Source organism: Melospiza melodia, chromosome 12 (assembly GCF_035770615.1).
Source record: "Melospiza melodia melodia isolate bMelMel2 chromosome 12, bMelMel2.pri, whole genome shotgun sequence".
Lineage (NCBI taxonomy): Eukaryota > Metazoa > Chordata > Aves > Passeriformes > Passerellidae > Melospiza > Melospiza melodia.
Genome location: NC_086205.1, coordinates 27295489 through 27310666, shown reverse-complemented (window position 1 = coordinate 27310666; position 15178 = coordinate 27295489). Strand labels below are relative to the sequence as shown.

General features: G+C 52.1%; 1 protein-coding gene across 12 annotated transcripts in view; it reads right to left on the bottom strand.

Annotated features, from left to right (window-relative positions):
- Window positions 1–14251: 14251 nt before the first annotated feature.
- Window positions 14252–15178, bottom strand: part of VEPH1 (ventricular zone expressed PH domain containing 1) — a 60336-nt gene continuing 59409 nt past the window's right edge. For 7 of the 12 annotated variants that reach the window (XM_063167430.1, XM_063167427.1, XM_063167429.1 and 4 more), the window contains one exon: window positions 14639–14979. In XM_063167430.1, coding sequence (XP_063023500.1) covers window positions 14743–14979 — 237 coding nt within the window. In that variant the 3' untranslated portion in view covers window positions 14639–14742. Of the gene's footprint in view, window positions 14459–14500; window positions 14530–14570; window positions 14980–15178 lie in introns of those variants that run through there. The other 5 variants (XR_010029229.1, XR_010029227.1, XR_010029228.1 and 2 more) reach the window with 5 other exon arrangements.

Genomic DNA, 15178 nt, shown 5'->3' with positions numbered 1-15178 from the left:
TCACATTGGGAAAAAGATCCGTAAATTTCAATAAAAATAAGGTGATTGTGGGTTAGTATTGGCAAACAGTGGGCTGCGCCTTGCCAGACTGGAAACGTCCAGAGGAAAGTTACCTCCAACTTCATTTATTTAGGAAAAACAAAATAAAAATGAACCAGCTCCAAAAGTTTTAGCCGTTGTAGGTAATAAATTCACAATAAACGAGAAAACATTCCCACATGGCGAGACGCGCGGAAGAGCACAGCGGCCGCGCACGCCGCGTCTGCCGCTGACCCCGGACACCGCGCTCCCGAACGCCGCCCTGGCGGCGCCAGCAGTATCTCAGCGCTCCCGGCAGGGCCCGCATGTCGCGACATCCCCCCCCGCTGTCGCGACCACGCGGGACGCGGTCACCGGGCCAGCGCCGGCGGTTGCGTCACTTCTGGGAACAGCCGCAGCACAGCCGCGCGGCCCAGATTCCTCCGCGGCCCTGACCGCACGCGCGCGCCATCCGGGAAAGCCCGCCCCCTCGCGGCAGCCGCGGCCCCTGATTGGCTCGCTCGGTTTGAGTGGCAGCTGCGCCTGAGGGGCCGTGCCCGCCATGTTGTGTGGGGGGCAGGCGGCAGCCCCGCCTTGCCCGTGTCCGCCAGGGTCCCTCGGGAGCAGTCACAGAGTCCCAGAGGTTGGAAGAATCCTCCAGCATTGAGTCCAAGTTGTCACGGATCCCCACGTTGGCACCAGCCCAGAGCACTGAGTGCCACCTCCAGCCTTTTCTGGGACACCTCCAGGGATGGGCACTCCAAACCTCCCTGGGCAGTCCTTGCCAAAGTTCAACCCTTTCCATGAAGAAATTCTTCCTGATATCCCCCCTGAGCCTGCCCTGGCCCAGCCTGAGGCCGTTCCATCTCCTCCTGTCCTTGTTCCTGGAGCAGAGCCCGACCCTCCGGCTGTCCCCTCCTGTCAGGAGCTGTGCAGAGCCACAAGGCCCCCTGATCCCCCTTTTCTCCAGGCTGAGCCCCTTCCCAGCCCTGATCTGATCCCCTGATCCCCCTTTTCTCCAGGCTGATTCCCTTCCCAGCTCCCTCAGCCCCTCCTGGGGCTCCAAACCCTTCCCCATCTCCCCCAGGATCCAGGATCAGTCGTGAGGGGGAGGCCGAGGTGCTCGTGTTCTTCTCATCCTCCTCACAGGGTGTGGAGCAGCGCCTTGTTTTGCGTCATGGTTATAGTCGTTAATGAACCTCCCCTGTTTTACAAACATGTCTTTTAGAAAGGTCTCCACAGTATGTTTGGTTTTCACCCTTCTTTTCCTGTTGCTATATTTTGAGGCTTCAGAGTCTGTAACTATCACCAAAATAGTTGGTTTTTAATGGAAATAAAGCATTTAATTGGGAGCTGTTTTATGTGCAGGTTCATGGCTCAGCAGGGCTCCTGGCTATTTGGAAAAGACAGTATTTATTATTCACTTATTTGCAATAGTTCGCCCTATTTTCCTGGCCCTTTGACAACCTCCCCTCTTATAGCCATGTGCTGTAAAATCCCTGCGATTTTAAAAACAATTTTACACGGAATAAAAAAAATCTCACCACCCACCTGGAACAGACTTTGGAGCTGTGATAACAGAGCCAAAAAAAGTCCTATGAACCCAAATGCTGGTGCTAAACACGTCTGCAATGGCAAAAGCAATTTTCAGCCCACAGAATGCACTGGAGGTTAAAGAAACAGTAATAAAAGGAGAGCTGGGAACAGTGAGTGTGACCCTTGAGTTGCCCTGGAGTGAAATCCCAGCTTAGGTGGTATTTGCAGAAGGCAAACTGCACTTTCCATTCCCTGCCAGGTGCCAGAGGGGCTGGAAAGGAGCAAAAACGAGTCATGGAAGCAGCAGGTGTCAGCACAGTGGAATTTGCCCTTTTTTTTTTTTTTTTTTTTTCCATGCACACGCCCATCATTTATTGCTTTTAACGCACTCCAGTTTTCCAGGTTACCCTTTGATATTTCAAAAAGCTGGAGAGATTTGTACTTGCTCTCCTTACGCAGCTCAACCCGCCTGACCGTTCCTACCAACCCTTGGTGTTTTTATGTATTTTTGAACTCGATAAGGACGAGCAGCGCCTTGTCCCCTCGGCAGCAGCAGCAGTGCTTGGTTGCCAGGACACTGCTGGAAAATAGCATCAATCAATAATTACTGCTTGAGTCATGATGAGGCATTAACGAGCCTGCTTCTCCTGGAGCCCTTTGGCCTGGAGCTCTGCAGGCCTCTTCAAATCACAAGTTGTACACAGATGTAAACTGATTTTGCTCTTCCAGGTGTCTGGTTGCAGTGAGACACACCAAAGCTGAGCGACAGAAAAAGGGACAAAAGGAAACACCTCATGGAAAGCGAGTTTTGGATATCTCAAACTCTCTCTTCTGGTGGGCAGTGCCTAAATCCCCTCAGGATTTACACACTTGGCAGCTAATGTTTCCCAGAACAAAATACAAAACGTTTCTTAGAAAATTACTGAGAAAATTACACACAAATTACAGTGTGCAATTACCTTAACAGAAAAGAAAGGATTATTTTGGGAAAATAGAATTTGTGATGATAGAAAATCTGATTTCCTTGAAGAATGATGGCTGTAAGAAAACAACGTGACAGGAATTTAGGCAGCAAAATATTTTGACATGAGCTGATATCTAAAAGTTTCTGCTGTCATATCAAATAGACAAGACTAAGGCAATGCAGAATATGCTTAGATCAACTTATTGATCAAGTTATTCATTAAATTCTAAATTCTCTGAAGTAAAACAAGAGTTGAAAGGTGTTAGTTTCTTTCTTTTCCATCAAGTAATGTAGGAGATGGACTTTAATTCTTCATGCTGAATATGATAAATTAACTGAGAATCTGGAATTCCTTTCCATCTCAATCATAAAAATCTGCATTATCAGCTGGAACAGGACTTCTGATGGCAAGTACAGCCCCCGCATGCGTCAAGTACTGGGTTTGCATTGATAGAAAAGTTTGGTGCCAAAAAAACTTAGCAATGGGATTTATTCCAGCTGGATAAACAGTGTTTTGCTCTGCCAGATTATAACTTGAAGAGAAATTCGTTAGATACCCTTATGAAAGATTTATAGAGACTGGAGTTTGGGGCTCTGAATGAACAGCTCAGAGGAACAAGGAGGATGATTTGAAATCGTTCCCAGAGGGTGAGCTCTCTAAGCTCTTACTCACCGGTTTTGAAAGAGAAAAGAGGAACTGAGCGGTGGAGTCCCACCCTGCAGCTTGCACGGTGAATAACCGGCTGTGAAACCGGGGCACTCGGGATACGCTTGGCTCCAAATGTTTCTCTGTTCCAGCTTAACTGAGCCTTCACCTTCCATCCCCCAGTCCCTGCCTGCCCTGCTTTCAGCGGAATTCCTCTCGCTCATTTCTCATTTACTGCAATGGGGGCACAGCTGCCGACTGGCCTAGAGTATCAAGAAACGATTTAAACATTGCTCACGTGTGAAAGCAGGTTTGTTTCAATTATTCTGTCATCTAGAACGTAAAATTCACTGTAGAACTGGAAAATTTCTGCTCTTAAACCTCACACTGAAGGCATGACATTTGTTACCTTTTGATTTCTCAGTAACTCTGCATTTTTGTGAGTGTTATACAGATTCTCCAGAAGATTTAGTGCCTAAATGAAGCCCATTTCTTTCAGTTCATGAGTTTATGGACTCAGGTTTCCCATCACAACACACACAGATTGCTTGAACTAACACCAAAGGTATTGGGAAAACAAGGAAGTAAAGAATACTCACCATGTATTAAAATTACTTTTTCCTACAGACTGATGTTCACCAGCTCACCTATCTGCAACAGCAGCATTAATAGAAACAAATATACAAATATAGCAGTTTGGTGCATTTACAAATTGAACATCAGCCTTGAAGTCACTGAAGTTCAAACCTATTTTCCAGCACACTCAGACACTGGTATCCCAGTGCTTTTCCACACGTGGAATTTGATTTATTGGATCTTATCATGTTCCGCTGGGGCGTGGATCAGCAGCAATAAGGACTTTAAGGCTGGATCCTTGTGCTCCTCTCCGTGCAGAGGTTGGGTGTGGGCAGCCTGAGCCCTTCCACGGGGTGTGTCCGTGCATGGCCTGGCCACGAGCGGCTGGAATTGTGTGTGGGCAGCGCTGGGCTGGAAGGCGAGCTCTGCACTGCAGCGGGTGATTGCCCCACAGCATGACAGCAACAGGGTGACATCTCTGCTGCCTCCCTGTGCCTCCCAGGGCAGGCGGGTTCTGCTGTGCCCGGGTTTGACTCAGCGCTGCCCGTGACACCCGAAACCGTGAAGGTGTGACAGGAACAAACAGGCTGCCTCATGTCCCACTGGCACGGCCGCTCCTGGGCTGTGACAAACCCTGCTGGCCACCTTGGGAACCGTCCTGGGCTGTGACAAACCCTGCTGGCCACCTTTGGGAACCGTCCTGGGCTGTGACAAACCCTGCTGGCCACCTTTGGGAACCGTCCTGGGCTGTGACAAACCCTGCTGGCCACTTTGGGAACCGTCCTGGGCTGTGACAAACCCTGCTGGCCACCTTGGGAACGGTCCTGGGCTGTGACAAACCCTGCTGGCCACCTTTGGGAACCGTCCTGGGCTGTGACAAACCCTGCTGGCCACCTTTGGGAACCGTCCTGGGCTGTGACAAACCCTGCTGGCCACTTTGGGAACGGGGAGAAACGCACAGCCAGCCTGGGTGACATCCCCACCAGCGCGTCACTCGAAATCCCATCCGGCCCTGTGGAATGCTGTGGGTCTGCTGGGGTAAGAGAACTGAGAAACAGCACCTGGGAGAGATGATGTTGAGCGTGGCCCAGGTTCCCAAACCCACTCTGCTCCAGCAAGGGGCTCTTGCACTGCATCCTCCTGATGGGGAAAGGCCTGAGCAGGGAACGTGTCCTTGGGGTCCATCCCCTCTGGTGTCCTTGTGTGCAGGTGTGGCTGTCCCCAGCTGTCCCCACTGAGCGGTGGCACAGCAGGAGGGAGCAGGGAAGGGCAGGCCAGGCTGTTCAGCTGGAGCAGGTCACAGCAGAGCCCCTGGCACACAGGGGACAGAGGAGAACAGGCTGTATCCTGCACGGCTCACGTCAGGGACAGATATAGCTCCAGCTCTGGCAGGAGCGCATTTGTCACTGTGACGAGACCCCTAAACTATTTTTAGAGCTTTCCTCATGAGTCTGCAGCTTTGAAGGACAAAAAAAGAAAGATGAGGCTGGCTTGGATGGCCAGGCTTACCCAGCTCTGGTGGGGCAGGAGCTGAGGAGTGTGTGCTAGCAGGGACAGGGCACCTCCAGGAGCTGAGGAACACGTGGACATGGACACGGCACCTCCAGGAGCTGAGGAACACTGGATATGGACACGGCACCTCCAGGAGCTGAGGAACACGTGGACATGGACACGGCACCTCCAGGAGCTGAGGAACACTGGATATGGACACGGCACCTCCAGGAGCTGAGGAACATGTGTACATGGACAAAACCACCTCCAGGAGCTGGGGAACACTGGACATGGAGCCACCAAGTGTAATGTCTGGTTCTATCATAACTGTGGCACTCAGCCTGCACAGCCCAGCATCACCCGTGCTCACCAGGGCCAGCAGGCTGAGCCCAGGTGAGCATTCCCGAATTAAATCTGTTTAAGATGGAACAGCTTTCCCCAGGAATTGCCTCGCTGCTCAGGCTCAGGGCATTGGGAGCCTTGGGGTGTTTCCTGCACACCCAGACTGTGTTAGCAACCCTGGCATGGCCCAGAGGGACAGTCTAGTCCCAAAGGGGCACCCCAGTCCCAGAGGGGCACCCCAGTCCCAGAGGGGCACCCCCGTCCAGTCCCCCCTTGCTGGGCAGCAGGAGCACAGTGCCTGTCCCAGGCAGGCTCTGAGGACACAGCGTGGCTGTGAGCCCTGAGAGGCCCCGTGTGAGCACAGCCAGGCCACATCCTGCTGCCGGGGACAGGGCTGTCACCAGAGCCCTGTTATCAGATCACGGGGAGGAAGCATCGAGCTGCAGCAGCCCAGGGTGCTGCAGGTGCTTCCCCTGCACAGACACGGCCCACGGAGCTGCCTCACCTCGTGGAAACAGCGAGCGCATCTGTCACTGCTTCAGCATTTGCACATTTGCATTTCCCGAGCTGTGATCAGGCAGGGTGAGGTGAGGCGAGGTCAGGAGGGCAGCACTCACTGTCTGTGTGCACGGCCACAGGGGCCAGGAAGGCTCCTGGGTGCTCAGATCTGCTCTGCAAGGGCGCTGACACCCTCTCCTCTCTGCTGCTGGGGTTTTGTGGCCACGACTCACTGCTCTGCTCATGAGGAAGAGCTCTTTTGGTGTATAAATGAAAAAAAAGCTGCTTTAATGTTAAACAAGCTGTTACTTCTGTCATCCAAGTGTTACAATACCAGCTGGCAGAGCAAGGAGGGCACGGAGCAGAGCAGGGATAGAGCTGGGGGTGATGCCAGCTGGCCCCTTCTCTCCCTGCAGGAAGGAATTCCTGTCATGGTCTGTGAGCCCTTCAAGCATTTCTTCATGGCTTTGCAAGTTTGCTCTGCTTTTAAAGCATTTTCAAGTGTCTCCTTAACCTCAAGAGGTCTTTTATGCTATTTTTTCCTCCTCAGATAATGATTCACAGCAGAAAGATCAGGGCCATCAGGTCCTTGCCTCTTCATCTACTGCTCTGTCTGACTTCCCTTCTCCTGCAGTATCTGAGTGACCTCTGAGTCAGTGACAAATTCCCCACTGGCTGCAATAAAAGATGAAATTCTGCCCTTGTGGGGGGACCGGGGCAGGGCAGAAAAGCAGCACAAGCTCGCTGAGGTGTGTGTTACACTGGCACAAGTGAGAGGTGAGCTCAGGAGGACGTGGGCAAGGAATTCCTCCCTGGCACAGGGTGCCCAGAGCAGCTGTGCCTTGGGACAGTGCAGGTGTCCCTTGAAAGGTCCCTTCCAACCCAAACCATTCCATGGAAAAGCTCATGTTGGACCTCAACATCCGAGAGTGTGAAACAGCTTTTAATTTTATATCTTACTACTGTTTTTCTTGACAGACATCACTACAATGTGGGGTTAACTAAAAGCCAAAATATAATTCCATTAACGGAATCAGACGGCCGTCAGTATTTGTGAGCTTTTTCAAGGGGTTGTTTGCCCTCTAGTGGGTTGTTGGCATTTTGCAGAAAAGCCTCAGGGGTTTGTTGTTTTTTTTTTTTTTTTTTTTTTTGTGTCACCCCCTCCATCACGGGACGGGCAAAAGGGACACGAACAGCAAGAGCCTCTTCAGGAAAGGGAGGGGAAATCAAAGGGCAAGATTCTCCTTACTGATGCAACAACAGCAATATTGAACACACCCGGATATTGCCACTGACGGCCCACGAGCCATTTGTAAATAGAATAAATTGGTTATTTGAAATAATTAGTGTTATTGGTGTCATCAATAAGCCCTCCATCCCCAGAGCACCAAGAGAAAATTGGCATTTCAGCATATAAAAGGTGTGCACTGCCAGAGTGTACTCATATATAAATTTAGTCTGGGGTATCCATACCCCAAAATATTTTTAGTTCCTGTTAGTTAAGGGAATTGCACAAAGAAATAAAATTCATTTTAAAAAGTCATGTTAATAAATAATTTATGAGGATGTGGGAAGCCATTTTGTTCAAGGATTGACAGAAATAGGGATTTCTGCCTTCTTTATAAGCAAAGTTGCCCCACAGTGTACAGTATCATACATTAGAGTAAGGCTTGTTTTTAATATAAATCTCCTTTTAGTCAACATTATTGAATAATTCTGTCACTCGTTTTTGGAACAGATCAGATCCTGAACTAGGGAGTTCTTAAAGATGCTTTAGCCCTTCTCTAGTTTCTGAAAAGACTCACAATATTATTTTCTAGTATTTTCCTAAATTATTAAAAACCTGAGGTTTGGCAAGTGTATGTAAGAGGAATCAATCAGCAATCTCTGCAAAGCCTTTTCCAAAGTTCAGGTGAGAGAAATCCCTTATAACAAATTACTGAGCAGTCTCTTTTACAGGGCCCTGCACCCGGCAGGAGGCAGCACTTTACTGCAAAACAACCCAAAACTTCATCACTTCTGTGTGTGACCTCAGGTAAAACTCAATTCTGAGGCGAATGAAACTGGAAAAAGTCAAAATAACACCCTCGGTCTGGTGCCTGTGTGCAGCAGCTGTGCCAGAGTCAGGAGTGGCTCCTGATTTCTGATCCTCCCCAGGTAGGGAAGGGAGCCCGGGGGGCTCAGCCCCTCCAGGGGGAAGCGCAGGGCTCCTTTAGAAGGGAAATTCCACATTCCTCCTGCACTAGGTGCAAATAGGACTGTGCTAATACTGGGTGATGTCAGGTTCAAAATGTGTTAATCCTGATTTTGCGGCCCTTTTGTGCCTGCAGGTATTGCCAGGAGGGCTGGAAGAAAGATTTCTGACCCTGTTGTGCAGCAGAACAAGGCTTGTGGTGATTCCACCCTCAAACCACACCAGAAGTCTGCTCTGGGGCCACGGAGGGATCAGCAAAATTCAATGCTCCCTTAAAGCCCGTTTGCATACATCTTTAGCAAGAGAAAAGTCACAATTTACCACAATTACCATTTTTGCTGCACTGGAGCTGAATAGAAAAGCTGGATGGCTCAGCCAGCTGCAAGCAGCAGAACCTCAGCCATGCACGGAGCAGTCCTGGCTCTCCCGTGCCCACACCACTCCAAAATAACCAGTTTAGGATTTCAGATGGGTGGATCTCCCAGGCTGGGCTCCCCCAGATTATTGATTGCCCCTCTCCTCTCGTCTGGAGCAGAGCAAGGCTGTCCCTACAGCCCTTGGCTCCTTTGGGTGACGCCAGAGCCCAGGTGCTGGACACTCACCTGCTTCCCTTGGCACAGCAGCACCCGCAGGGAGGGGGGACCAGCTGGGACCTCCTGAGCCCCAAACCATGGGGGTATGAGCAGGCATCCTACTCCTGGGACTCTCCTCAAGGAGTCCAAGAGCACTCCATGGCTTTCTCCTGGTCAGCTCCCAGCACATCCAGGAACTTCGTGGGTCAGAGCCAAGCATGTTGTTCTTTTAGGTGGGCTTTTCCCACTCCACATTTTTGGCCTGTGAGCCAATCATCGCCCCCAGCCAGCAGTCCTGAGCCCCAATCCCCTCCTTCCATCAGCAGATCCTGCCCACCCTCTCTGTGCCCACGTTATTTATCCCTCTGCCACCTGCACATTACTGCCCAAACACCTGCAGCTGGACCTCTGTCAGCACGGGGATCAGGCACTCTCCTCTCTGTGCCCACCTCAGGAGCTCAGAAAACCTCGTGTGTGTGCTCAGTGATTAATGGGGATGTTCCAGACAGCTCTGGCACAGTCCAGCTGAGCACTCTGCAGGGCTGCTTCTCCCAAGCCACATTTTGGGATGCAGCAATGGCTGAGGCAGTGAGAGCTGTGTAACCTCACACTTCAGCCCAAATAAAGGAAAGATGTCTCCATCACAGGCCTGTCAGGGTTTAGCTGCCCAAACAATCTGTGAGTGTTTAACAAGCTGCTGAAAACCACTGGTGGACAAAAGGCATTTCTGGCATTTTTGGATTTCGTGTCAAGCTGAGTTCCCTAACCCAAAATGTAATGATCAAAACAAGATGCACCTCTCTGGACTTCTGCAGTGACCAGGCCTGGTGGGAACTGTGGCTGTAAAACATCCCAGCAGCCCAAAGGTGTTAGTGGACACTGTGCTTCCATGGTTTCCCTGGCACTGGCATCGTCCTGCTCCCTGCTGGCTGGGCAGGGGGACACAGAGGGACTTTATGGAACCAGCAGCTGTCCCTGCAAGTGTCTGAGGCTGGGCTGGACAGGGCTTGGGACACCCTGGGACAGTGCAAGGTGTGGGACGGGACAAGGTGGTCTTTGACCAGAACCATTCTGGGATTCTGTGACTGTCTGAGCTGAGGCACAGTCACAGCTGGAAAAACAGACTCTGCTCTTGCCTAAACACCACCTGCACCGGAGCAAAGGATCCTCACACCCGTGTCCTTCCAAGCACAAACAACACCCTGGTCACGAATGTTCTCCCTGGGCTGGAGGCACTCAGCCAGGCTGGGCTGGCTCTGCCCGGGACAGTGGGCTCCTGCTGCTGTTCACCCCAAGGAGAGCCTGCTCCCACCCCAGGCAGCCCTGCAGCCTCTGCTGGGTGCTGATGCAGAGTTATCCTTTACAGACTCCCCACAAACAAAACCCTCTCTCACACATCTTTTCCACAAAGCGCTGCCAGTGAAAACCTGGGGTTTGTGCTCCTCACCCGGAGGCATCGGCGTGGCTTCTGTCATCCTGGATTTTCAGCGACCTTTACCCACGCCCTGGCTGGTGCAGCCACACCCAAGGCAGTGGCTGAGCAGTGCCCGGGGTGGCCGTGGTGCCCCTGAGCCCAAGGAGCACCTGCTGTGGCACTGCCAGCCTCGGCATGGCCTGCTTGGGAAACAGTGTCCCTTCTAGGACACACAGCCCTGAGAGCCAGTGTCCCCATCCATCCCCTCCAGGACCCAGTGTCCCCTCAGCCCCAGTGTCCCCATCCATCCCCATCAGCACACACAGCCACCAAGGTCCACGCTGATTTTCCTGCTCAGGAGGAGCCGGAAGGGAAGGGCAGGGGCAGAGATCGGGAGGCAAATCTTGGCTCTCAAACAATAGCTATTGTGTAAATGTATTTTTACGTCTGTCCTACAAAAAACCAAGCGATTTCGGTGTGTCCTAAAAGTTGCAGTTAGTTAAATGCCAGGATTTTTGTGGAATCATAAAAGGGTTTGTGTTGGAAGGGACCCAAAGACCATCTTGTTCCACAGGCAGGGCCATCTTTCTCTGTGCCAGGTTTGTGCAAGCCCCACTGAACACTTCCAGGGCTGGGGAGTGGATAGCCAGAGGAGATGGACACAGCATTTAAATTACAGTGTCCACATCTGTACAAGCAAATAAATCTAAATCTTTTGATGTCCTGAGACAGTGTGAGAGCTGTCAGGGCTGCCTGGAGGGGCTGGGACTGGGATCACTGGGGTGGGACAGAGACCCTGGGCTGGGGCACTGGGGTCCCTGGTGGGGGTCCCAGGTGGGGCCAGCCAGGGACATCCATGGCCAGGGACATCCTCCCAACCCCAGCACAAACTGTTTTGAGAGCTCCAGGTCATTTCAGTGAAGCAGTCAAATGAATCAAGTCTGATTTTCCTTCTTTCTTCGCCTAATTAGACAATGGGGAGATTTATGGAATAATTGAGCCAACTCAATGTAGCTGTAATTTGACATCTAATTAATCAACGTCCTGCTCCTTCACAGGTGCAACATAAACCCTTCCTAACTGCTGCAGGCATGTCTCTATTGTTTCTGTGGGATAAAAGCCCCAATCAAACCCCATTTCTTGTTTGCTCCTGCCTCTGGAGCACAGAAGCTGCAGGAATTCTGTCGTTGCCCCCAAACAGCAGAGGGGACCTTGCTGTGATCCCATGGGATGGGCTCAGTGCAGGCTGCTGGAGGCACAGCTGCCTCCTGGTGCTGCTAAGAGTTTGGGAGGGATTGTGTTCCTGCAGCTGGCCGAGCCTGGGCAGGGCAGGGAGCAGCAAACCAGGACACACAGGGATCCAAGGAAAACCCTGGCCCTGTTAGAGTTAACAGGAGTTTTGCTTTTGACCTCAGCAAGGTCAGGGATTTTACCCAAGGAACATTAGTCAGCAGCATCGGGATGAATTAGAGGAGTTGTCAACAAGAAGCAGGCAAGGTTGGTCCCATGGGTGGCTGAGTTTGGAACTGGAATGGCTGGAAAAATAATGTGCAGCTTATTCCATTTATCCCTGTACTGTGTGCAGGGCCTGGTGCAGCACCTCAGCATTCCTCCCTGCTCTGCTCCAGCCCATCAGACACGCTGGGGAACGCTGTGTTTGGGATGGAGGGGAACTGTGGGATAACATTTCCTTGGGAAGCCTCCTGGAGCTGGGCTCAGCTGTCCCAAAGCAGCCCTGGGCAGGCAGTGCTCAGCCCATGTTCCCATTCCCAGGGAATCCCATCCAGCCCTGGGCAGGCAGTGCTCAGCCCGTGTTCCCATTTCCAGGGAATCCCATCCAGCCCTGGGCAGGCAGTGCTCAGCCTTTATTCCCATTCCCAGGGAATCCCATCCAGCCCTGGGCAGGCAGTGCTCAGCCTTTATTCCCATTCCCAGGGAATGCCATCCAGCCTGAGTCCCACTGGCAGCAGGGCTGCAGCCAGGGCATCCCTGGGCACTGTGTGCATTGCAGGCAGCTGGAAGCCAGTGCTGCTCCCTCCTGCCAGAGGACAGCTGCTCCCGTGCTGTCCCCCTGCAGGAGGCAAGGTGACAAAGGCTGAGGTGACAGCCAGCCCTTCCCTGCCGGAGCCCTGGGATCATTCCCAGTTGGTTTGGGGTGTTCCTGAGGCCACACACTCACTCGGACTCAGATCCCTGAAGGATGCACGGGTTGGGGCACAGGAGTTATGGGGGACATCAGCTCTTCAGGAAAACATGGATTGTTGTCATTGCAGAAACCCACTCATGGAATTGGGAGCCAATATTTGGCAGGATTTGCTTCCCAGAGAAGCAAAGCTGATCTGTGAAACCCGAAGGGTTTGGAAATTGTTCACATTCAGGAATGAGCAGGGCTGGATTTTGGGTTGGTTTAGGTTAAACCCTAAAGCTGGGTCTGTGCCCCCAGTATGTGGAAGGGACTGGGGGTGCTGGTTTGCACTGGGAGCTCTCTTCCATGGCAGAGTCCTGGAGCTGTGGGCTCTGAGGAGGTTGTTTGCATCCAGCCCTTTTTCCAGGATGTGCCCAAGGACCCTCAGTGAACTGCCAAGGACCAGGATGGTTCCTGCGAGGATGAGCAAAGCAACAGAGAAAATACTGCACAATCAGAGCTACCAACATGTTCCTGGTGGAAATTTAAATCCAAAATGGTTTGGATGCTTAAATTCAAAGTGGTTCAGATATTTAAATCCAAATGTTGTGGATACTTAAATCCAAACTGTTCTTTGAAAAAGAACCAACAAAAGCTATTTATACATTTGCTCGAGAAGTCCCCTGCTCTCATTCTCCACTGCATTGATGATCTCTGTGTTTCTCCTTTTAGGAGGGTGACTGGAAGGAGCTGCCAGCTGAATTTCTGTTTTATTCCCCTCCAAGTTTTAATTGAAGTCAGGAGAAGTGTGGCTGGGCTCCCTATTTTGGGGAATTATTTCCTGGCACAGCACCCGGGGTGCCTCTGACTCCAGAGCAGAGTATCCCACATTGCTCCCATCAGGATGAAGGGGAGGCTGTGAGTGCCTGGGGACAGGCCTGGGGACAGCAGGTGACACAGAGCGGTGCTGGTGACACCATGACATTCAAAAAATTCAAAAATTTCAAATTTTATTTCTACTCAGCCTTGAATGATCTCTGAGCTCATTTCATCACCTGCAGGCTTCTCATTCTTTTTTTTGCCCACCTTTTTTCCTTTCAGTCTCTTCTACAGCACTTCCTCCACTTTGGAATCATTTGAAAGTAACAAAGAAAATCAAACAAACTGGGGGTTTTCCAGATTTGCATAAATTTTGAAAAGTTACAGAATGGAGAAGAGAATTAAAAAAAAAAAAAAAGGAAAATTTAAAAATTACATTCAGTTACAAAGTAGAGCAAAAGCAGGAAAAAGGGGGAAAATCAAACCAGTTAAGTATTTAAAATTATTTTCCAGTCATACAAAATCTTTCAAATTTCCCAATTTAAATCTGACAGCAGCAGCATGGACACACATAAACAATAAAAGGATAAAGTCCACTGGGATTAAATAAGGAAAATTAACTTTTTACATCGAGTTGATTGAGGAAAGCAGAAAGTCCTCACTGCTGGCACGCTCTTGGCAGTGTCAGAGACCTGGTGCACCTCAGGGCTGGGTTTCCAACCACATTGCCTGGCTGGCAGGCCATCAGAAGAACCCTGGATGTCCCCAGGGAAGGTGGCAGCCGCTCCTGGGGCAGTGTCCCCATGGCTCCCAGGGTGGGACATTGTCCCAGAGTGTTCCTGGTGTCTCCCTGGCTGCCAGAGCTCTGTTGTTGGTTATCCTGACAGGTGAGATGCCATTGTCCCTGTGGCCCTGCAGGCACTCTCCCTGCTCCCTGTGCCCCACAGGCCCTGGGGTGGCCTCAGGGTTGCCCTGTGGTGCCACTCGGGCAGGGTTTGGTGGCCCAGGGTCACAGGTAGGTGGTGCAGGGTCACAGGTAGGGATTGGCCCCAGGGTCACAGGTAGGTGGTGCAGGGTCACAGGCAGGGATTGGCTCCAGGGTCACAGGTTGGTGGTGGCCGAGGGTCACAGGTCACAGGTAGGTGGTGCAGGGTCACAGGTAGGTGGTGGCCCAGTGTCACAGGTAGGTGGTGGCCCAGTGTCACAGGTCACAGGTAGGTGGTGCAGGGTCACAGGTAGGTGGTGGCCCAGTGTCACAGGTAGGTGATGGCCCAGTGTCACAGGTAGGTGGTGGCCCAGTGTCACAGGTAGGTGGTGGCCCCAGTGTCACAGGTAGGTGGTGGCCCAGTGTCACAGGTAGGTGGTGGCCCAGTGTCACAGGTAGGTGATGGCCCAGTGTCACAGGTCACAGGTAGGTGGTGGCCCCAGTGTCACAGGTCACAGGTAGGTGGTGGCCCAGTGTCACAGGTAGGTGGTGGCCCAGTGTCACAGGTCACAGGTAGGTGGTGGCCCAGTGTCACAGGTAGGTGATGGCCCAGTGTCACAGGTCACAGGTAGGTGGTGGCCTCGCGGCTGTGGCGCTGGCGGGCCTGGGCCACGGCCACGTTGAGGCACTGCAGCCACTGCTCAGCGTTCTTCTCGTCCTTGGCCTTGAGCACGTAGCTCCTGCTGTCCGTGAAGATCTCGAAGGCGCGGGGCACGCTCCGGTCCCGCCGCTTCTTGGGCAGCACCTTGACACTCTGCACCTTGCTCAGCTCGATGGGACACTCGTCAGGGTCGTCCTTCTGCAGCACAGGGACAGGGCAGGGTCACCGGGCAGGAACCAGCCCTCGCAAACTGCCCAGGGTCACCGGGCAGGAACCAGCCCTCACAAACTGCCCAGGGTCACCAGGGGGAGAAACCTCCCCTCACAAACTGCCCAGGGTCACTGGAGGGGAACCACCCCTCACAAACTGCCCAGGGTCACCAGAGAGGAACCAGCCG